Source organism: Sus scrofa, chromosome 5, assembly GCF_054392235.1.
Source record: "Sus scrofa isolate SSC_HxYL_T2T_F1_AM1 chromosome 5, Sscrofa_HxYL_maternal_Yorkshire_Landrace_v2.0, whole genome shotgun sequence".
In the NCBI taxonomy this organism is placed as follows: domain Eukaryota; kingdom Metazoa; phylum Chordata; class Mammalia; order Artiodactyla; family Suidae; genus Sus; species Sus scrofa.
In genome coordinates, this window is record NC_139387.1 from 3,414,217 (window position 1) to 3,435,590 (window position 21,374).

Below are 21,374 nucleotides of genomic sequence, written 5' to 3' on the forward strand. Positions count from 1 at the left end.
TTTTAAGACACAGCCCGTTGGTGCTTCAAACTTTAATATTAGAACATTAAATGCTAGCCACACGAAGGTAATATCCTGGGATGTGTGCCTGTGCTGTGTGCACACACTCCCGCGTGCATGTGTGTATCCAAGTGTGTGCGTGTGTGTGTGTGTGTGTGTGTGTGTACAGAAAGACAACCTTTGCTGCTCTTATGGCTTGGGGCCGACTTGAGGCACTGGCAGGGAGCCTCAAGCCCAGACGAAGGGCAGGCCCTACCTGTATTTTTTTTTGGGGGGGGGGTGTCACTCCCTTTTTCATTACACATGTGCAAATACCAAAAGCCAGTGCCACCACAACCTGCTGTAGATACAAAGGACCAACCTCAGATGCAGAAAAACTTTCCCTGCCATCAAAAAAAAAAAAATTGTGTTTTGTGCAAACCGAGCTGACCTCGCTCAGCATTGTTAGGACAAAAGCGGCAAGGCCAGCTTGGGAGCGTGAGGCCGGGGCCCGGGGGCCAAGGGGTGCTCAGCCCTGGCAGCTCCGCAACCAGCCTGGGCCAGAAACCTCAGGAGAGGAGGTCTGGGGTGCGGCTCCCGCAGACCCCTACCCAGACCAGGCGGGACGAGGGTGCAGAGAGAGCCTCGGGCCCTGGGATATACATTTAGGGCTCCCGGGGTACCTGCCAAGTCTCCACACCATCCAATAAGCCCCCTTGTTATTGATCGAAGGCGTCATCGGGCGGGGGGCGGGGGGAGGGACCTCAAAGGCGCTCTCATCCAAATTCTCGCCATGCTCAGCCCACACCCTTCTCATACCTCGGCTGAGGGTTTCGACACAGTTCGGGTCACCAAAAGCACCCCAAGCATTTAGTCCGTGCCAGGCACACTTTCATCATAAAGCCACAGCTCAGGTTTTCCCTAAGGTACGAAGGGTGGCATCTCCTGTGTGCACAGCAAGCGTGTTCTAGTTTACGTGGCGTGTTCTGACCCCAGCTCGGGGGATCCTTACACCCCGAGGGGAACACAGAACAAGAATGGTCACACCTCCTTAAAGACCAGGGAAACTGAGGCTGGAACAGGGGCTTGGCAGCATCCTGCAGCGTCCTGGGACGGCCAGCCGCTGCAGGCACACACGCCAATTTGGTATTTTTGCCTTTTTTTTTTTTTTCCAACAGAAAACATCACTACCCACCCCTCTGCACTCATGCACACATAGGCTTATTTTATAGGTAAGAACAGTTCCCAGAAAAAACAGAGCTCCATTGAAATCTGGGTCCCAGAACTGCCTTGAGCCGCCCAGCTCTGGCGAGTCCCGCCCCCGCCGCCGCCGGCTCTGGTCATCTGGGGCGTCCGCCCTTCCCCGCCAGGTGCATCCTGATCACCCCCTCAAAGCTGGGCTGCACCAATTGCCCGCCGGTGTCCAATCGCAGACTTGTGGTCCCCACGCTGGGCCTGCCAGAGTCCTTGTAACAACGTCACCTCGCCTGAGCCGAGCGGTCTTCAGGACCTCTGTCCCCTGCCCGTTCTGCTGGGGTGCCAACACCCAGCAACCAGGGGCTTCCCAGCCAGGCAGCCAGGGGTGGCCCCAAGCCCCACCTGAGCCTGCCCCACTCTCGGCCCTTTGCAAATCCGGCAGGCCCTGCCCAGGGTCTCAATATAAAAGGCCAAGCTGGAGACAAGGAAGCCCTCGAGTCAGCAAGGATCACCAATGACCGGCTCCCCACAGAGAGGCCCGCTGTGGCAGTTCCCTCCTGGAGGGGTGGCCTGGACATCAGCATTCTGCAGGAGCACGTGCATTCCAGATAGTTCCTTTTCCTCTGAAAGGAGACAGGGCAGGCGATGCCACAGCAGTGGGGGCGGACAGGACCACGGGGAAGGGATGAAGAAAGAGGGAATCGGGTTATCTGGGAGTTGGTTGCATCCAAGGTGATGCCAGCAGGGCCCGTCTCCACGGGGTTTCCCTTCCCAGCAGGGATCCGCCCCACACCGAGAAATTTCCTGAAGCACCTGCAGACCCCACTCCAGCTAACCCTCCCCACAGTAAGCCATGGCCCCAAACGCCGAGTCACCAAGTCGTCCGGAGAAGCCAAAGTCCATGCCAGAATATTCCGCCCCAAAATGACAAGCTCAGACACAAACTCAACATTCATTTTAAACCTTCTCCCCCGCGAAGCCAGGTGAACAGAACTCTGAAATAAACGGGGCGCAGGCCAGGGGGCCTTGTCTGGCTTGGCCAAGAACTTGAAGCCACCCTGTTCGTTTTCAAAGGCCAAGCCTTCCAAAACTCCTTTCTCTTGCTTGCTTTTTTGGCCCCTAATTACAAGAGAAAGTGCTTTTGAGAAAACAGTCAAAAACCTTCACAACAACAACAAAAAAAGTTACAAGGAACTACGTCTCAAAAGCTGCTTGGAATAAAAATTATAACCTTGCCCAGCACTTGAGGGAAAACAAGGAACACAGAAGACAATGAATGGTCAAGGCCGAATTCAGTGTCAACTGCCTTCCTCGCCTGCCTGATGGGTCTGACCAGGAGCAGGGCCCCCAGACACCTGAAGGGTGGTGACTTGGAGGGAAAGGAAGGGCTGGGGCCGGGGTGCTGGCCAGAGCCTAGGCAGAGGGTCTGAAGGGTCCTGTCGACCACAGGGGGGACTCTGCATCTGCTTTCCTGGGGCACCTCTTCTTTCTCATCTGCAGGAGTCCCACAGAAATGCGGAGCAGAGGGAGAAAAACAAGGCAGAGCCCACCTCTCCTCTCCGGCTGCGGTCCCCAGGGGCCCTGCAGAGAGGCGCCGCCAGCGGGCTCCCGCCCTGGGACGCGGCAGCAGTGCCCACCGGCCCCCTCCCTCCGGGTGACAGGAGCCCACGCGGCCGTGGTGGCCGCCTGGGGTCCATCGGCTGAGCAGCGCATCCGCAACCCGGGCGGCTCGGTCGGGTCGGGCGGGTCGGGCGGGGCAGGGGATCCGACGGGTCCCGCACCAGCTCTGGAACCTGGGAGGCCTCGCGCGCCTCCTCCAGGCAGCCCCCGAAACCGGAGCAGGGCCGACGCAGGGCCAGGACCCGGCCGGGGGGCGTCAGGTCTGGGTCCTGGGGTCTCCAGCGTCGGCGAGCATAGCCTGCGGCCGGGCCCACGTGGGCGGGCGTCCTGGAGTCTGGGTCCGGGGTCGGACCTGCAGCAGACAGGGATCGGGTCCAAGCAAGATCGGGCGTCCGAGTCTTGAGCCGCGTGTGGCTCGGCGGCGAGGTCTGCATCCGCGGGGAGGCTCCCGGGGTCCGAGCCTGGGTCCGGACCTGGGTCCGGGTCCGGGGTCGCCGTGCGCGTCCCGGCCGGGGTCTGGCGTCGGGGTCCGACTGCGTGTCGGGGCCGCAGCCGGGGTGCGGGGTCCGAGGCCCAGGCCCAGGCGGGGCCGGGGTCCGCGGCGGCGGCGGCGGCGGCGGCACGCGCCCCAATTAGCCGCGGGCGGGCGGCGGGGCGACCGCATTGAGGGCGAACAAAGGGCGCGACCCCGGGGTCAGGGAGTCGCGGGCCGGCGGCCGCCGCTTTGTCGGCCCGCCCTGTTTGCTTTGCCCAAGTAAAGCGCACAATATATTGACTAAAGCGGATTAGAGGGTCGCGCCCCGGAGGCCGCGGGACCTCCCAGACGGGCGCCTCCCGTCCGGGCCGGCCTGACGCGTGCGGACCCCGACCCGGGGCCCCGCCGTCCGGCCGCCTCGCCCCGCCTGCGCCCACGGAGGCCGCGGGGCCCCTGAGGCGGCGGCGGGGGTGGGGGGGCTGGGCCCAGGAGGGGGTCCCCGCGGGGGGGGGGGCCCGCTCCCCTGCGCCACCGGGGGTCCCCGGCGGGGCTCACCCCGACAGCCTCTTCGCCCAACCCCGGGCTGAGTTATTTCTCCCACCCCTGCCTTCGAAAGATGCCACCCTTTGCAACTCCGCTGGTCCCGGGAATTCAGTGGACGGGAAAGCAAATGGCACTTGCTGGAAGGCTAAGATATTTTAGATGGCAACGTGGACAGAATTGTCCGTGTCACAAAATCCTGGAGCGTTATGGCTGCAAAAGAAAATTCCCGCCTCTCGTCTTGACCCAAGTGAAGCATTCCCCTGGCTGCGGAGCAGCAGGTGACTTAAGAGTACAAGATAATAGAGCTTTTAAAGTAATATTTTGAGGTAGAGAAGCCCTGGGAAGTTCAGGATGGGGGGCAACAAATTTTTGTTTTCTGTCTTTCTTTCAAAAGAAGGCGCATGAGAGTAGAAATGAACGGCTAAGATCTTCACCCAGAGACCACAGGGTATCATCTGGGTAGGATGGATCCAAGATCCCTGTTCTCCAGATAAGAATCTGCAGGATCTTTTAAATTGCCCTGAAAAAACCAAGCAGTAGAAGCACAAAGCATAAACTCAAAATCAACGGAGTTTAACCATGGGGGGTCGGGGGGAAGTTACCGGACCAAATATTCCAGAAGAACAAGAATGCCTTTTTTTTCACTGCTTGATGCGATTGTTTAGGGGAGAAAAATACTTCTTCTTAGACTCACACAAAATCCTAGTTAAGATTCGTGTGCCCAGTTTGCGCGAGTACATATATTTGGTTAGGGAACCCAAACAGTGTTTGATTAATAAGCTATCGATGTGCATCTCTCTTGTAAGAGAACGGATAGTATTTACAGACTCTACGTATTTGTTGGCCTAACGAATATTTCTACTACGTGCCATTTATCCACAACTATTGAAGGCCCAGGGGCCATGTGTCTATAGTTCTACGCTCAAGACTTTTAAAATGATTTTTCACTTGTTTATACAAACCCTGCATGTTTAGAGAAGGCACAGGGTAATCTAAAAGACTGGTAATTTTAGGGTAAAATGTGAAGATAGATATTTAAGATCGAATTGAAGCAGGAAATAGAAAGTATAAATCATTCACGTATGAGATAGGTGGAAAAAGGAAAATTCACCTATATGCCATTATCCGGAAAATAATTTTCGATTGCCTTTCCTTCCGAAGAGCGAGCATGTGTGTACAATTACATAACTTAATAACACTTACTCTTTGTGAAATATTGTAATCCATACTCCCCATGCTGTGACCAACTCTTGTCAACAGCACCTCAACCGCGACGCGATATTCTGTTATGTTGTGTGATGAGGTACCCCAGCATTCCTGATTATTTTTACGATGAATTTCAGTTCTTGCCAATGGTTCTTTGCCGTACCTAACACTCCAGCCAGTGACCTTGCCTCGGACGTGTGTGTGCAACATGGGTTGCTGATACCTCTCGGATGATGGGTAGTGAATCTGCTGTCGAAGCCACTGTGTTATCCGAGGGATGAAGGCAGACATTGGCGACGCCATTACGGCAGCAGGAATGAACTTAGAAAGCCTGGACTTCGCAGTCGCTTCAGAAAGCAACATGGAAATCCGTTTGTTGGCCTCTCCAGAGCCCTGGTCATGTGGAACTTTTGCCTGGGACCAGCCGAGACACATGCCTGATTGCAACACAGCCTGTGGGAATTGCGCCCTAGCGCTAATATGCTGGCCAGAGCCACTTGGCACGAAGAGGGTTGAAGTCAGGACCAGCGAGCCGAACACCTTGGAAATATTATCTCGACGGCTCTGACGAAACGTTGCATGTCTGAGGAGTCATCTCTGGCCCAAGCGGCTTTCTTTGCCGAGAATTCAAACCTCAGGCCTGTTTTCACCACCTCCCCCTGGGCTGCAGGCTTCCTGCGGTTCTCCACCTCCTGGGCCCTGTCCTGCCCCGGGAAGCCCCAGCCTCACTCCTCGCCGTCTCCGCCGCTTGGGCACTGCGAGATGCTGTGGGGTGTGCCCCTCGCTGCTGGTCAGCCTGGGCTCTGCCCCCGGGCCGTGCTGGCAGTCTGTCTGGCCTACCCCGACACGGCTTCTAGAAGAACAGAGGAAGGAGGCCGGGGCCCGAGGTCTTCTCCCCAAAAGCCCGGGCCTACGCTGGGCCTGCTTAGAGGGGTGGCCGCTGGGCCCCAGGAGACCAGAAGCCCCAAGTAGACAGGAGGCTTCAGCCATAACACGCCACAGAGCATCCCCCAAAGGTGAAGCTATAAGAATCGAGAAGGCAAGATAGGCTGGATTAACAACCAGATCCTACTGTTTAGCACAGGGAGCTATATTCACTCTTATGATAAGCCGTGATGGAAAAGATTCCTTTAAAAAGACATACAGAATTTTGTTATTTAAAAAAAAAAAAAAAAAGAATCGACAAGGCAGAGAAGAAAGCCTTAAAGGAAGGAAATATGTGGACGTGTGACCAGAGCTTGAGCGGGGAGGGTGCCGAACAATTTTTCTCCCTTATTTGCATTTTGCTGCCTTTTCTAAATGCTCTGCAGTGAGCGCCTATGGCTTTCGTATCAGAAAGGGACCACGTTACTGATAACAGCTAAGCTATAAGTCAAGTCGAATTCATTTTAAGAATAAGATAAATGCCTATGACTATTGATGAGTTCAACATAAACAATAAGAACCATATACTTATTGTCAGGAAAGTTATTCAGATGCTAACGCTCGTTCCCGAGTCTCTAGCACTTTACCCTTTAGAGAAACACTTTCAAAGAGAAAATGAAACCGGCCAGCCTGGCTATGCAAATATTAGCTGCCGTGGTGCTATGCCTGCAACAAACCTTGACAGAACCCTGGGAAGGACACTTTTTTTTTTCTCATCTTAAACCTGGGAAGCTCAGGAGTGGTGGAGCGCCCCAAGATTGGACCGGGGACTCTGAGGCGCCCCGTCCCTATGGCAGTTTCCAGACCTCCTGCCCTCGCACCTTCCTGCAAGGGAGACGTCTTCTCCAGCGATCCAGTGTGCTTCCCGTGTTTCCAATTTCTTTCCCCATTTCTGGAGGCAGTACCCATGGCCAGGGTGGCATTGCAATTAGTGAAGGTTGTGTTAGGTTTGCTGGAAAACAACCGTATTTGCACGAGAGCTGCTTGTTCCTCTCTCTCTCTCTCTCTGTTTGTGTTTGTGTGTGTGTGCTACAGAGCAGTGGCCTGGCTGAGGTGTGACAGTGCCTCATGGAGGCAGGGGCTGTCCTTTTTTTCACAGGATGACATTATAGCTGAATGCCACACTCCTCCTGGGAAGAAAATGCAGGCATGGCACAGTGACTCCCACTCCTGCAAACAGTGGCGGCCCCTCGGTGGCCTGAGTTGCCTGCAAAAGGGCTCTTGACGCCGTTTGTTGCAGCAACGTGCCTTTTCCTACCTTCCTTTGTGAATGTGGGTCGCTTCCAGCCTCTTGATAACAACGGATGGGAACAGAGCATCTGCGCATCGAATATATCTGATCTTAAGGGTCTTTCTTTTAAAGTGAGTTAAAAGGCAAACTAGCGTTGCCGTTTTCTACTCTAAAAGGCAATTTCTATATTTGGATTTTGAAGGGGGAAAAAAATTGTACTCCAGTGTGAAAACTCAGTGGCTCTCGGAATGCCAGGAAGATACACCCCTCTTTGGGCTAAAATCCTCTGAACTGGTTTAAGAATCAATTGGAACAAAAGGACGTGAGCTGACCATAAATCTTCCATCACATAGTTTCTGAAGGCAGCAGCAGAATGCACACAGACTCCGCGCGGTCCGCAGGACCGGCTGGGCCCAGATGCTGCTTGGCGATTTTTAACGGAGAGACACCGACCTCTCACGGAACAAACAGACCTGGGCTTTTTATATTCCCAAGACAGCCTCCATTTAGATAAGGATGCAATGGTAAAATAAATAGTGACACTCGGTAATCAACAGGTAAAATGAATAAACTGAAGACACCTCTCACCTCTAAGCCAAAAAAATGGGCCGGCGCTTGGATTTTTAAGCTGTCGGGAGAGGGACACATTTTCCAAGGGCCCTTTTTTTTTTAATCTCCCTTCCCCACACAGGGCAGAGCAAATCACCCCTGCCTCCTAAAATAAAAACGCTTGCCACTTTAATGCAGCAAAGGAAAGCAGAGAGCATTTTTAAATTAAAGGGGGAGGGGGAAACGGCTAACTGTGTTTTACACCTGGGGGGAGGGGGGCCGCTACCTTTTCCACGTGTTAACAATTTAACTGTCACATCCCAACAAACCACTAATGCCATCTCTGAGACGCTAGGATGGCAACCTAGAAGAGGCGATTTTAATTGCAACTCCTAAGCAGCAATGCTGACAGAAGTCCTGCTTTCAATCCCCAGACAGGGCTGGGACATGACTAATTTATTTTATCTTATCCATCTTATCTATGCACAGGATTGAAATATTTATATCAGTCTGTTCACTTTAAAACAGGCAGCGCAGGCACCAGCTTCGGGGCCACTCCTTCATTTTTCACAGTTTTGGCTTTTCATTGTTTCCAGAAACGCACAGCCCTTACATGGCTGCTGGGATCTTTAAGTCACACAAAACCCGGTCCTCGAGCGGCACAAATGCTGCCTAGCTCTGGTGATGGTGACGGAGCTGTTCTGATGCCTCTGTCCCCAGAGATGCCAATGAAATCATCCAGGCCTGAGCCCGGCTTCTAGAGGAAGCTGGCCAGGGTGGCTGATGGAAACCAGAGCCTGGGAAGGATGCTCGGGCCAGGTGGCCAGGTACGCAGCGGGCAGCAGGGGGTTAAGCGGGGAGTGGGGAGGGGTGCGAACGAGAAGCCAGGGGCCGGGAAACCGGGCCGCAGGGCCCAGCCCGAACAGGTGCAGACACAGGGAGCTCTGTCTGCCTGCCCGCTGCTGGGCACTGTGACTAACCGCCCCACTATTGTACCCTGAAGCCAGCCCTTTGTACCGTCCCCCTGGCGTCTGGGAGCGCGGCCCAAGAACCCTCCGTGGCAGTGCCCTCTCGTCCCGGAAACTCGTAACCTCGACACCCACTCTTTCAGGTCTGGGGGCTGCTGGCGGCTTGACCAGCCAGGGGAAGCGTCCTCTCCCCTGGCCAAGCGGGGCCACCAGCGGGAAAAGAAGCAGAAAAACCTGTCTCCCCAGCGCAGGGGGAGGGGAGCTGCTGGGACCGCTGCACCCCACTGCCCAGGACAGCCGGTGCTCCCCACGGGCGCCCACGGAGCCTCTGAAATTCGGAGAATCCCTCCGAACCGAGATGTGTGTGTAAAAGACGCTCCGCTCTGGATTTCGGAGACGTGGTACCCGAGGAAAAACCGGGTCAAATATCTCATTCATAATTTCATATTAATGACACGCGGCAGTACACTATACACACGGTGAAATGTACACACTGGAATCTACCATTGTCGCCCTACCAATAATTTCGTGTTCTTGACACATGGAACTATTTCATACCGGAAATTGTAAAGGGAATTTCACCTGCGTATTTTCACTTTTTAAAAACTGGCTGCTGGACCACGTTCAGCTACAGAGGTGGCTGTGCCAGGCTGTGGGTACGGGGCCTGGGAACGGGCCTCACACGCAGCCTGCTTGCTCCCAGGCAAACAATGGAAGATGCCACCGTCTCTTCCTGCCTGGTGACAAGCCCTCCTCACTCAGTGGCCAGGAACACCAGGCCCCTGTGCCACACCCGACCAGCCTGGTATATATTTACTGGCTGGGTCTTGCACCTTCGTGTTTCTGGGAATCCTTCGTAGAACACGTTATGTGTGCACAGGAACACGCACACACGTGCTCAGGGGCCCTGTCTCCTCTTCATTGCAAGCCAGGTCAACCCATTCTGGCTGGCATTCGCAGGGCACCCAGATGGTCCCCCAACATCGTCCCCCAACCCCAAAGCTGGACATCTGACCCTTTGCCCTGGGATAGACGGGACCCGCCTGGGACCCCATCGTGACTTTCCTGGACCCAAGCACTTCTGCTTTCACGGCTCCTTCCTCCATAAATAGTAAACATTTTATTTTATGACTGCCTTGGTATACAGCTGAATCTAATCCATGCTGACTTCATCGTTATATATTCATTATTAGTACAGGCATTTTTTTCTTCTGATTTTGAAAGATATTAAACTTAATTAAAATACATTCCCGGGTCCTGGGCCCCGTGCTCCCCTGGATCACCCCTCCAGCCCCCACGATGGCTCTCTGAGCAGCAGCCTCACCCAGCGACCTGGGCCTCTCCTGCACGTGGGACTTGCCTGCTGTCCCTCCACCCGCCTCACTCTAGAATTCCTTTCTGAAGTCCTGCCCTGGGTGAATGGCTTGTGAAGGCCCCCCCAGACACCAGAAACATTTCCACATTATTTTTAAAGCACCAAAAATTGATCAAGAGAAAGGCCCAGGATCCCAGCCGGACTGAGGGCCCTAAGTCGATGAGAAATAAGACCCACCGCCCCCCCACCCCCAGCGCAGTGCTGGGGTCTCCCAGCGGGTGCCTCGGGTGCCAGGTTCAACAAAGAGATGAGCCCACCAAGCACACGTGACGGTGACATAAGAGGTAACTGTTAGGGTGCCCCATGGCCCACCATGTGCCAGCTCCGTGCCAACCCTGGGCACCCATACCCCTCCATCCTCACATCCCTGTGGGGCCCAGCTTCTGACCAGGGGCGAGGAGGCCTGGCTCCCCAGCATCTCTGGGAAAGAGGCATCTGAAGCTCTCACCACCCCCGTCCCATGGTGCCAACCCGCGGGGCCTGGGCCACCCTGCTGGGGAAAGACCGTGCAGGAGATGGTTAAAATTCTGCCTCCTTTTTGCATCCGCCTCCAGAGGAAGCGCTGCCTTTTTTTTTTTTTTTTTTTCTCCCAAGCAGGAGGAGGAAAAAAAAAAAAAGCTGAGAGCAGCAATTTGCAGGCCTTGGGATGTTTTTCTCCTTGACAGCCCTGGGCCCCGCCTCGCGCGCTGGGCCTTCCTCCGGCCCAAGCGGACACAGCTCGGCGACTGGCCGGCCCCGAGCACGCGCGGCCTCCCGGCGGAGCTAGGCCGGCAGGGTGGGAGGGAGGCCGGCCGGCCGGGCGGCAGCGATGCCTGGCACTGCCCTGCTTTGTGGCCGCGTCCTCTGCCCGCCGCCCCTCTGCCCGCTCCAGGCCTGCTCCGGGCCGATCGCACTGCCTGCTACCCGTCCAGCGCCCACCCTACACCCACCCAGGGTCCCCTCACCTTCTGGGCCCCGGCCTCCCGGCCTTGGGTCCTGCTCGCGCCCAGGGCGCCCGGCCATGTCCTCGGTGCCGCCGCCGCTCGCCCCACCCGGCTGCCCGCGCTCGGCGGCGAGCCTGGCACGGTGCCAAGCTGCCTGGGAGCCCGGCCTGGGCTGGGGAACTTTCCGGCGAGGGTGTGTGTGGGAGGGGTGCGGGGTGCGGTGGTGCCAGGGGAGGGAGAGGCCCAGATGCCCGGCGGCCGCCCCCACCCCCCAGGCCTCCCCCTGCCTCCTGTCTCCTGAGTCCCATAAAGGCACAGACAACACGGGCGGTTTAGTCAAAACAGTCGTGTACAGGAGCCGGCAAACAAACAAAAGCCCTTATTTATTTATTTAGTTCACACACTCAGATAAGGAGACGTCTTTTGTGCACATAATTTCACACACACCAGAAAGGGGACGATGCCACCCTACTTCCCGCAGCCGAGGGCCCGGACGGCCCGCCTGGCCTTGGGAATAATTGCATCGCCTGGCCTGGGTATTTCCATATTTAAATTGGGCAGCAGCGTATGATTAATTAAGAAGGAAAAAGGCAAAAAGGAAGAAAAGCGGGTGGGGGTGGGGAGCCGGACGTTCTGGGCAGCACGACGTGCCAAGGTGCCCGCGGCGGCTTAACCCCTCCCATGCCAGGCCCAGGCCCGGGAGGGGAGGCGGCTGCAGAGGCGGCAGGGAAGCGATGCTGGCTGCGCCCGCTGTGGAGTCTGGGCCCCGGGAGGGCACAGCCTCGCCGCCTGTGTGCATGGACGGCCACCCCAGCTTCGAAAGCGGCCCTGGCACATCTTCTTCCTTCTTTCCTCAGCTTTGGGCAGGTCAGGGTGCTGAGCTGGGGCTGGGGTGGGGGATGCGCCAAAGCCCCCCGCGGGGCTGGTCCAGGAAGAGCAGCTGCCACTGCGGCTGGGAAGACGGGTCCTTTGCCACTGACAGCTTTAACCCCCAGCAGGCAAGCCGCGGCGAGGCCCTGCCCCGGGGAGGATCCCAGGTCCCTCCACCATCACACAAGCCCCCTATGAGGACTGCCTCCATGGCCCTTCTGTCCCCCTGGAGCAGCAGCCTGTTCTGGGAACAGGACAGGAAGGCCTGCAGCCCTTCTGGAAAAAATTAAGTGATAGCTAGGAAAGACCGCCTTCTTAGAGGCAGGTGGCAGACCCACGGAGCCCTGGATTTAGGGTCCAGCCATCACCCAGGTTCAGCCCTGACCCCTGCCAGCTGCGTGGCCGTGGACAAGTTATCTGGCCTCTCTGAGCCTCAGTTTGCCCACCTGTTCAATGGGGCTGAGAGCAGTGCCCATTGCGCCTGCCCCAAGGGTTGAGGGGAGGAAGAGCAGAGAAACTGCCTGAGGCCCAGAACCTCTGCCCTTGAGGCTGTGGCCAGTGGGGCCTCTGGAAGGCAGTTCCACAGCCCAGGAAGAAACTCAGAATAATCCGTATCCACCGTGCAGGTGGATGAAGGTAAGGGCCTGGAGCTGGGAGAGCCGCCTGGATGATCACCGAGTCCCACGACTCCCTCCCAGCCATGATCAGAGAGAGAGACACGCCACCCTCCCTGAAGATGAAGGAAGGAGCCACAAGCCAAGGGATGCGGGCACCTCCAGAAGCTGGAAAAGGCCAGGAAACAGATTCTCCCCTGGAGCCCCCGTGAAGGAGCCGGTGCTAGTGACACCTTGACTTTGACCCCGTGAGCCATCTCAGATTTCCACCCTCCACAAACCAGGTCGTTTGAGCCAGCAGAGCAGTGACCTTTGTTACGGCAGCAATAGGAAAGCAAGACCTCACCTCACGGCCAGCTCAGCAGACCTCAGCCCTGCTTGCAGGAGCCTTCAGTCGGGGGGCCAGCTGCTGGCAAAGCCCTCCTCTCCCAAGGGGACTCTAAACTCACCTCCCGGCTGCTGCGTTTCCTGGCCCCCCAACGCCACCATTTCTACTGAGCCTCGCCCATGAGCGGGCACCTGGCTAAATCTATCCCATTCCACCCCCTGCCTGCAGGGCTCAGTGGAGCAAGCAGCCTGGACCCCAAGATCCCACTGGCAGTGGGTGTAAAAAGGGCCATTTCCTGCTTCGTCATCACTAATGTGTCCTTCTCACAAGGGGACAGGCAGGAGGTCCTTGGCCAGTGCCCCTGACCTCTGCACCCAGGGTTCTCATTTATAAAGGGGGCCAGTGACGACCCCTCAGAGGGTAGCTGTGAACCTGGCAGCCAGTGCTCTGTGTGCTCGAAACGACCTGGCCACGTCACCTCTGGGGAGGGTTGGCTTTTTCTCGAAAAGCCAGAAGATGCCCAGCTGGTGGTCCCTTCTAGCATGGATCTGTGCAGGGGGCTGGGGGCTGAGCCCCTGGCCAGGGTGGGATTTCAGACAACCTCCAAAGGCTCGGGGCGACCTAAAGGTCTCTCCTAACAGCCTTCAGTGCCTTAGGAAATAAGCAGAAATGTGCACAGACTTTTCTCAAAGTGTTGTTTACAAGCGGGGAAATCAGAAATAATTGTGAATAACCAAAGTGTCCAATAACAAGGGGTTAGTTAAGGACAAGTGGGATATTAAATAGTCATTAAAAAATCAACTTGTAGAAGAGTATCTTCTGACTTAGGGGAATGCATCGTGATAAAATTTAGTGAAACAAGCAGAAGATAAAATGATACATATAATAAGATGCTAAGATGCTAATTTTGCTTACCATCACGGGGCGGGGTGGGGGGAGGTTGTTTTGCTTTTTGGTGTGCCTTTTTTTTTTTTTGGCCTCACTTGCCTGGGCATTTGGAAGTTCCCGGGCCAGAGATGGAACCTGCGCCACAGCAGCAACCCAAGCCACCTCAGTGACAATACCAGATCCTTAACCTGCTGAGCCGCAAGGGAACTCCCCAAACTTCTATGTTTGGGAGTTCCCAAAACATAAAACTCTAAAAACTTCTACGTTTTTAACAGAAGCTATGTGAAGTGTTGCCACTGGCTATTTCTGAGAGTGGTTTCACAGGTGATTGAAACCTTTTTTTCTTTTATGAGGATTCAAAGTGTTCTAAAATTAGCATGTAACATCAGTGATGGGGGAAAAAAAAAATCGATGCAGGAGAAGAGCCCTGCTCCTTCAATGGAGCTGCTTGTGGGTCCTCCCCGGCCCTCGGCACGCGGCAGGAACACGTGCAGGGAGCCAGGCCAACTGCACACAAGGCCCCGTGCTCAGCAAAGCCCAGCACTCAGAAAGGCCCACGCTTGCTTTAATGTTCTGCCGCCGCTGTCCTGAAATTCTTAATAACGTTTGAAGAAGGGCCCCATTTTAATTTTGCCCTGGGTTCTGCACTGAGGTAGCCAGTCCCAGCAAGGAGCCCCGGGCCCCTGGATCTTGCTTTCCAGTTTCCTGAGTGCAGCAGCCAGCTTTTCGTACTCGGTTCGTCTTATTTTTCACTCTGTGGCCCCTTCTCTGCGGCTTCTCCCTGCTACGTGGACTGTTGGCCAAAATGGAAAATGGGGCTGTCTTGGAAAAACACGCCTCCCTTGTTCGCAATGCTTTCCCTGCAGACCGAAATCAGCACCTCACGGAGATTTTAGGACCTCCTTCCCAGGTGTCCGTTTTCCCTGGGGAGACAGATGCCTCCCACCCAGAACCAGGGCTGCAGTCCCGTCCCACATCTGGCCCTACCAGCGAAGGCTCAGGGATGCCTGGGGGGGCTTCCTCTTACGGCTTCTGCAGAAACACTGCCAGAGAGGTGGTGAGCTGCTCGTCTCTGGGGGCATTCAACAAAACTACACGGCTGGCAGCAGGAGCGCAGTGCAGGAAACACCTTCTCTGAATGGAAAGTTGGCTCAGAGAGCCTCACCCTGGTGTTATAATGGTACTGGGGCATCCAGCAAGGCAGGTCCACCCCACCCCGCCCCCATGTCAGACTCCTCTCTCGACCCCCACTGCTCAGCCCAGGGCTCTAAACACAGAGGACCGGCTCCGGGACGGTGTCTTTGGGGATAAGAACAGACAGAAAAACGTGGGGAGAGGTAAGCAGCTGAGAGTTGAGGGGAGATTCGAGAAATGCCTAAGCTGCCCCAGACGCAGGCCATGTGCTAGAGGGGTCAGAAGCCACCGTCCACCTCTCCAACAGTAAAACAGCAGTGCGAGTGTCACATTAAGCCTTCACACGGGTATCACACTTCTCCTCCAAGACTCCACCGGGTCAGAACTATTATCAAGCCCATCTTATGAACAAGGAAGTGGAGGCTCAGAGAGGTGAGGTTACTGGCCCAGGGCCACCCAGCTGTCACACGGCAAGGGCTTGTGCATGGGCCTGGCTCATGGGAGAGTCCACTCTTCCCTGCAGCGACAAGCCCAGGCTTTCTACTGCCTGGGACAGGAAGATTCAAGTTCAAGTTCAAGTTCACTTTCTGGATCCTGTCTCTCCTGGCTGAGCACAGCGGGCACAGCCTGAGTGGACATGGAGGTTCCGCAGAGGATTTGGGGGCAGGGTAGGTCGACCTTGTTTTTAGAGAGATTTTACTTCAAATCAGCTCCATGAAGCAGATCAGGTCTTTTGGAGCCAAGCCAGCTTCTGCCACCTGAAGGACTCGGTATGTGGAGGCCAACGGCTCCCTGAGATTCATCTGTGATGAGGGGTGAATGAGGCGCAAACTCCCCTCCCTCCCTGTGCCCCAGATTTATAGCGCTTCCCTGTTGCAGCTTGGGCTGGGCCAGGGTCACCAAGAAACCTGCCCTCCCTTTTAACCCACGCGGACACGGGGCTTGCAGCCTGGGCCGGGTGTGGGCAACGGCACAGACTAGGTTCAATCCTGCCTGGGGGTTTTTGAAATGTGGGGCATTCTATGTACAAATCTGGATTTTCCTCTCCTGAAGAGCCAGAAGCTCTGGAACCCCAGGCCTTTATCCTCTCAGCAGCAACTGGCAGAAGGCCTTAGGGCAGGCCTGGGCTCTCTGATCCCACAGTCCCCAGGACTCTCCACGGCACCCCACTCGATGCCTGCAGGCTGTCGGTTCGAGGCCCCTGCTGGAGTGTCTGGGGTACAGAGGGGGGTGGCCCAGGCCTTCTCCCATCCATTGCCCTGTAGCCTTTCACTGAGGAGGACTTTGGGGTCTGGGAGCTCTGGGTTTGGAGGTGAGGTTAACAGTGGCCTCTGGAAGGGTGGGAACCTGCCTGCCACTGCGAGCAGGCCTAGCTGGGCACTCCCTGCTGTGGTTGGGGGGGTTGGGGCCTGGGATGCGGTGGGGCTGGCGGGGGGGTGCGTTGAGTCAAACTCAGAGCCCAGGGCCCAGCTCTGGAAGCCTCCAAGACCCTGCCACTGCCCACCCCATAGGTGCCCCCCCCTCCCAAGGGCTCAGGCCACTGACAGGAGGCCTTGTCTCAGGCAAAGGGAGAAGGTGCAGAGAAACCAGCCAGAGGGGGGCCTGGGCCTGTGGGCAGAGGTGAGTGGAGGCACGCCATGCCCAGCCCTGCTCCCCAGGGACAAGGCCCCACAGGGCCCAGGCTGCCCCTCCCCCTCCTCCCCAGGCCCTGATCACAGCTGCCATGTTGTGTTCCCCGCGCCTGCCATGGCAGCTTGGCACTGAGGCTGTCTTGGCACAGCTGCCCCAGGCAGAGCAGAGAGGGTGGTGGTGGCTGGGGGGGTCCTGCTCGGGACAGTCACCCAGGGTGGCCACTGGGAAGCCCCTCAGGCAGAGGGGGAGGATGAGGCGCAATACCCCCCAGAGCGCCAGGACCTGCTGGCATTGCAGTGGCCAGGGGGCAGCTCTGCAGGTGGGCCGGGGCTGCCTCCCCCTGAGCTGGGGGCGGGGGGTCCCCCCACCGCACAGGCCTGACCCGCGGGTGCAGCCCCTGGCAGGCCCCGGCCTGGGGCGGGGGTTAACCCCTGAACTCCGGAGTGGCACCGATGCCACTCCTTCTTCCTTCCAGCCCAGGGGGGTGGGGGGCGTGCAAGACGGAAGGGAGAGAAGGAGACCAGGGCGGGCTTCTTTCCCCTTTAAGAGCCTGATGGCCGCCGCCCAGACCCGGCGGCCGGGGACGGAAAATGTCGGGAAAGATTCCCTTCCGAACTTCCCGGGTCTTTGTTCGGGAGGAGGCCGGGGCGGGCGGGCTTCGCTGGGCGGAGGGCCGCGGGCTCGGCCGTGCGCTTCATGGCGGCCACGGCCACGGCCACGGCGGCGGTGGCGGCGGCGCCCCCCCTCCATCCCCCCCGCCGGCGCCCCCTCCCGGCCCGGCCCCCGGCCCCCATCCCGGGTCCGCCCGGGCCCAGCGGGCTGCGGGGGGCGCCGAGGGCGAGGGCGGGGGAACGGGCGCCGCTTACCAGGTCATCCCCGGGTGCCCCCGCGGTCCCGCCGGTGTCAAGTTCACGTCCGGCCCGCAGACTGTCCGAGGTCTGGGCGCAGCCGGGCAGAGCGAGGCCGCGGGAGGCCGCCGGCCCCGGGTCACCGCCGCCGCCGGCCCCGCGGCGCCGCTGTCACTTCGGTCCCGCGACCCCAACTTTCCGCACAGTCGCGGAGCTGGAAGTTTCCGGGCTTCGCGGGCGCTGGGCTGGGTTTCAGCAGCGACGTCTGAGCTTGGCAACAAAGAGGGAAAGCAGGCCTGGAGAGGGAGGAAAGAAAGAAAGACATGGAGAGCGGCCCGGCTACTTAGAAGTCTCCAGAACTTGAAATTCCACCCAGAAGCTTTTTTTGGTCGTTTCTTCTTAAGTGGTAAACAGCCACCCCGACTCAGGATGGAGCCCTTCCTGGTGTCTGCTTCCCACGGCTGGCTGGGGCACCTTCCTCCAGCACCTGCCTGTTTGATATCCCTCCCCAAAGGGTCTTGGGCAGAATTTGGGGGGAGGGGGCATGAAGTGGGCACAAGATGCTGAAAGATGGTGGACCCCATGCAGGAGGGGCAGGCCTGGACTCAGAGGGGCTCCCTCTTGAACTGTCCCCTTGGTACACCCGTTTGTCGGCCACTGCAAGCGGATCCCCTGTGTGTCTGTCCTGTGAGCAGAGGGACAGCTGGGACCCCTGGTGTCCAGGAAAAGCCCTGGACTCCATACAGGGTCCAGGGCCCAGGCCCCCCTGTGCCCAGCCTGCACTGGCGCCCGCAGTAAACGTAGGACCGAGTCCTTGTGCTTTAGGGTGCTGCTCCCTGTGGGAGGCAGAAGGATTCACGGGCCTTGCCCTAAACCTAAGCTCAGGCCTCCTCTTCCCTGGAGCTCCCTGGCTGCTGACACCTTCTCTGCCCTCTTGGCAGCGTCCTGGGGACATGTCTGGGCTGGAGGAGGCAGCCGAGGGGCCCCAGGCCCAGGAACCTGCACAGTGGCCAAGCCCAGTCCCTCCCAGGGCCATCTGAGCACTGGACCAGGAGCTGAGAGGCATGGGGCACCAGCTGTCACTCGACCTTGGGACACCCCCGCCCTGCCCTGTTCATCCGTTTGTCTGTCCTTCCTGCAAGAGGTGTTTATGGAGAAAACTGACCCAGGCCTGCTAGTCCAGAGCTCTGTGAAAAGCTAGGAGAATGGGGCTGTTGGTTTGTGTTTTAAAGAGAAATGAGCGAGGGTGCCATGGAGGGCAGGTTGTGGGGGGGGGAATATGTTGTCATTTGTCTCACAGAAGTGGGCAGAGCTTCAAAGTGCTGGAGAGCCTCTCCCTTCAGTGGCTGTTTGTCCGTCCAGTGCTTTCTGCACGGCGATTCTTTCTAGGGTCAGTCCTGGAGGGCCAGGCAGAGTTCGTGGAAGAGGCCACACCCTGGGGGCACCTGAGGTTGTCACCCTCCACCCACCTGGGAACTTCCGAACTTGCCATGAGGCTGAGGACCTAGAGGAGGCCGGAGGTGGGCAGGTCAGGCGGGGCGGCGGGTGGAGCGGGCGTTCAGAGCCTCAGGTGTTTGTCAGCTTAAGCACGTTTGCCCTGCGGGAGGGAACCCTCGTTGACCCAAGCGGCCCTTGATCAGAGGCCGGGCCCCTTCCATGGAAGGGAAGCTGCTGGCTTTCTCCCACAGCCCCCTCACGGGAACTCCATTCCTGAGCTGCGGTCGCTTTGTATTTCTAGGACTGAAAAATGCATCCGGAGCTGTCTTCCTGAACGCTCAACCCAAGTGCTTTCTGATGCGTGATCACTGGTGCCCAAGTTGTCACCAGATGGGATGTCCCCTTGCTCCATCAAAACTGCCAAGACCTTGTTCGGCCTGGCTTTATGGGCCGGGAGCCTGCGCCGCCGCCCCTCGCTCTGGGCCCTCCTGTCCCTGTCTTAAAATTCTTAATCCTTTTTGAACGAGGGGCCCTACGCTTTCATTTTGCATTGGTCCCTGAGCTGTGTCCTAGTTTGGCTGCTGGTTAACAGCAGCGTAAAGTTAAAAAAAAAAACCAACCACCATGAGTTGACGTTTCTTTTGTTCTTATGTTTTCTTTTTAAAATTGTGATGTTCTTTTTCTTTTTCTTTTTTTTTTTTTCCCTTCTCTTTTGGCCACCCCGTGGCAAATGGAGTTCCCAGGCTGGATCCTTAACCCGCTGTGCCCGGCTGGGGACGGAACCCGTGCTCCAGCGCTCCAGAGATGCTGCCAATTCCATTGCACCACAGCAGGTATCTCTCTTTTTATATTTCATTTATGAAATTCTATTTACAGAAGTAACTTCAGATTCTGTCTAAACAAGATAAGATACTTAATTGAAGATCATTGTGTTTGGGAAAAATGTTCACCTTGGAGAGGCAGGAAGTTGTTATGGAAATAGCGCAGCTGCGAGAGCTGTCGAGTCACCCACGTTCAGCCCGCAGCTCTGCCGGGCGGGCGCTGTGTACCAGCCGACTCGGGGCCTCGGCTCCTGGGCAGGGGGGCAGATGCGTCCACCTGTAGGGTGCCCTGAGGAGCCAGGACGGTGGGAGAGTTGGCCACAACACCTGGCATATACCAGATATGCAGTAAAAATACCCTTGATTGTTACATTGTCTCATTTGGCATGAAGGCTCAGGTGCAGTCTGACCACTTTTAATGAGCGTATTTTGTCCCCTCTCCTTATCAAACACCACACTGTTGTAGAAAGTTTGGCGACACAGATCTATAGATATAGCTATGTATCAAGAGAGAGAAAAAAAGCAAGCCTGTGTCTTTTAGTCCTTTAACTCCAAAGCCACCTTTGGCCGGTCACATTACAGTTTATTTTTTAATTTTTATGTATTTATTTATTTTTGTCTTTTTCCAGGGCCTCACCCTTGGCATATGGAGATTCCCAGGCTAGGGGTCTAATCGGAGCTGTAGCTGCCGACCTACGCCGCAGCCACAGCAATGCGGGATCTGAGATGCGTCTGCAACCTACACCATAGCTCACGGCAACGCCAGATCCTTAACCCACTGATTGCGGCCAGGGATTGAACCCGCAACTTTATGGCTCCTAGTCGGATTTGTTAACCCCTGAGCCACAACGGGAACTCCCAGTTTATTTCTTTATATAAATAGACATACAGATACATCTTGTTTCACAAACTTTGTTCTTTTACCCCATCGACTTACTTTTCAATGGGAACCCTGGTGGGTGCCCACCGGAGAATCTGAGCAAGACTAATGACACCCACATCTGGAACGAACCCCGACTGACCTCCCTGCAGCCGCAGTTTCACACACAGGTTTAAGCTCAAAGTCCTTACGGCCACCTGTTCCCGAGGACCATAAATGATGACATTAAAATTTTTTTAATTTAATTTTTAAAATTAAAATTTTTTTCATTTGTACATTTTTGTGTATGTGGCAGTGATAAACACTCTACATCACAAAATGTCCTTTACCTGCACCTGCCTCTTCTTTCCCATTTGCGACTTGGTTAAAGAAAATAGTTTTCAACAGTTTCGGGCTCTTATTTTTCATTTGCATTGTCTGTCGAAGAATCTGCTCAGCGGGGTGGGGGAAAGATACCCGGTGAGTGGTGTCTCCTCCTCGGCACCTCTGAGAGGCCGGCTGGTTGGAGGGAAGGGGCCCGAGGGGAGGGGGGGCTGCAATGTCGAGGTCCCCGCAGCTCTGAACAGAGGCAGAGCCCTGATCTCAGGGAAGCTCATGTTTAGTCGCTAAGCCCGGCTGATGGGGCCACCGAATGGGAGGTAGATTTTGAACCACACAATCTACCACCCAGAGCAGACAACAGGCACAGGAGACACACGGGCCCTGACCCCCGCACCCCTGCTGCATTAATGAGCTCTTTGGGGCCCAGAACCTCCTGGGAATTGAGGATTGCAGGCAGTGAGAATCCAGGCATGGGGGTCAAGTCTGGGCCCCCCTAGGCCACCGGCTGGGTGACTCTGGGCAAGTCACTTCTCTGCTCGGTTTCCCCAGATTCGGAGGGAGTGGCAGTGATAAACAGTAGCTCCCACCTTACAGAGCCTTCGGCCAGCGAC

The 21,374-nt window shown here is 56.6% G+C and overlaps 2 protein-coding genes across 11 annotated transcripts in view; one reads left to right on the plus strand and one right to left on the minus strand.

Moving 5' to 3' along the window:
- LOC110260611 (uncharacterized) overlaps positions 1 to 11,438 on the minus strand; it is a 56,570-nt gene extending 45,132 nt beyond the window's left edge. For 2 of the 3 annotated variants that reach the window (XM_085025402.1, XM_085025399.1), the window contains exon 1: positions 11,012 to 11,438. In XM_085025402.1, coding sequence (XP_084881528.1) covers positions 11,012 to 11,298 — 287 coding nt within the window. In that variant the 5' untranslated portion in view covers positions 11,299 to 11,438. The remainder of the gene's footprint in view (positions 1 to 11,011) is intronic. The other variant, XR_014845581.1, reaches the window with a different exon arrangement.
- Positions 11,439 to 16,700: 5,262 nt separating this feature from the next.
- Positions 16,701 to 19,574, plus strand: LOC146403075 (uncharacterized). 8 transcript variants are annotated; one of them, XM_085025413.1, is made up of 3 exons: positions 16,935 to 17,710; positions 18,694 to 18,824; positions 19,043 to 19,361. In XM_085025413.1, the coding sequence occupies exons 1-2, from the start codon at positions 17,047 to 17,049 to the stop codon at positions 18,810 to 18,812; spliced, it is 783 nt and encodes a 260-aa protein (XP_084881539.1). In that variant the 5' UTR covers positions 16,935 to 17,046; the 3' UTR covers positions 18,813 to 18,824; positions 19,043 to 19,361. The 8 variants fall into 8 exon arrangements, 5 of the variants coding, with proteins under 5 accessions (XP_084881539.1, XP_084881534.1, XP_084881538.1 ...); XM_085025408.1 differs by having other exon boundaries at positions 18,667 to 18,832; positions 19,043 to 19,180; XM_085025412.1 differs by having other exon boundaries at positions 18,694 to 18,832; positions 19,043 to 19,180.
- The last annotated feature ends 1,800 nt before the right edge of the window (positions 19,575 to 21,374 follow it).

What these genes read in the sequence shown, in the direction of transcription:
- LOC146403075 (XM_085025407.1), top strand. Translation starts at nt 17,047, where the DNA reads ATGTCGGGAAAGATTCCCTTCCGAACTTCCCGGGTCTTTGTTCGGGAG. An exon ending in TGGTCGTTTCTTCTTAAGTG is followed by an intron (nt 17,711 to 18,245) that starts GTAAACAGCCAC and finishes CCCTCTTGGCAG; the next exon opens with CGTCCTGGGGACATGTCTGG.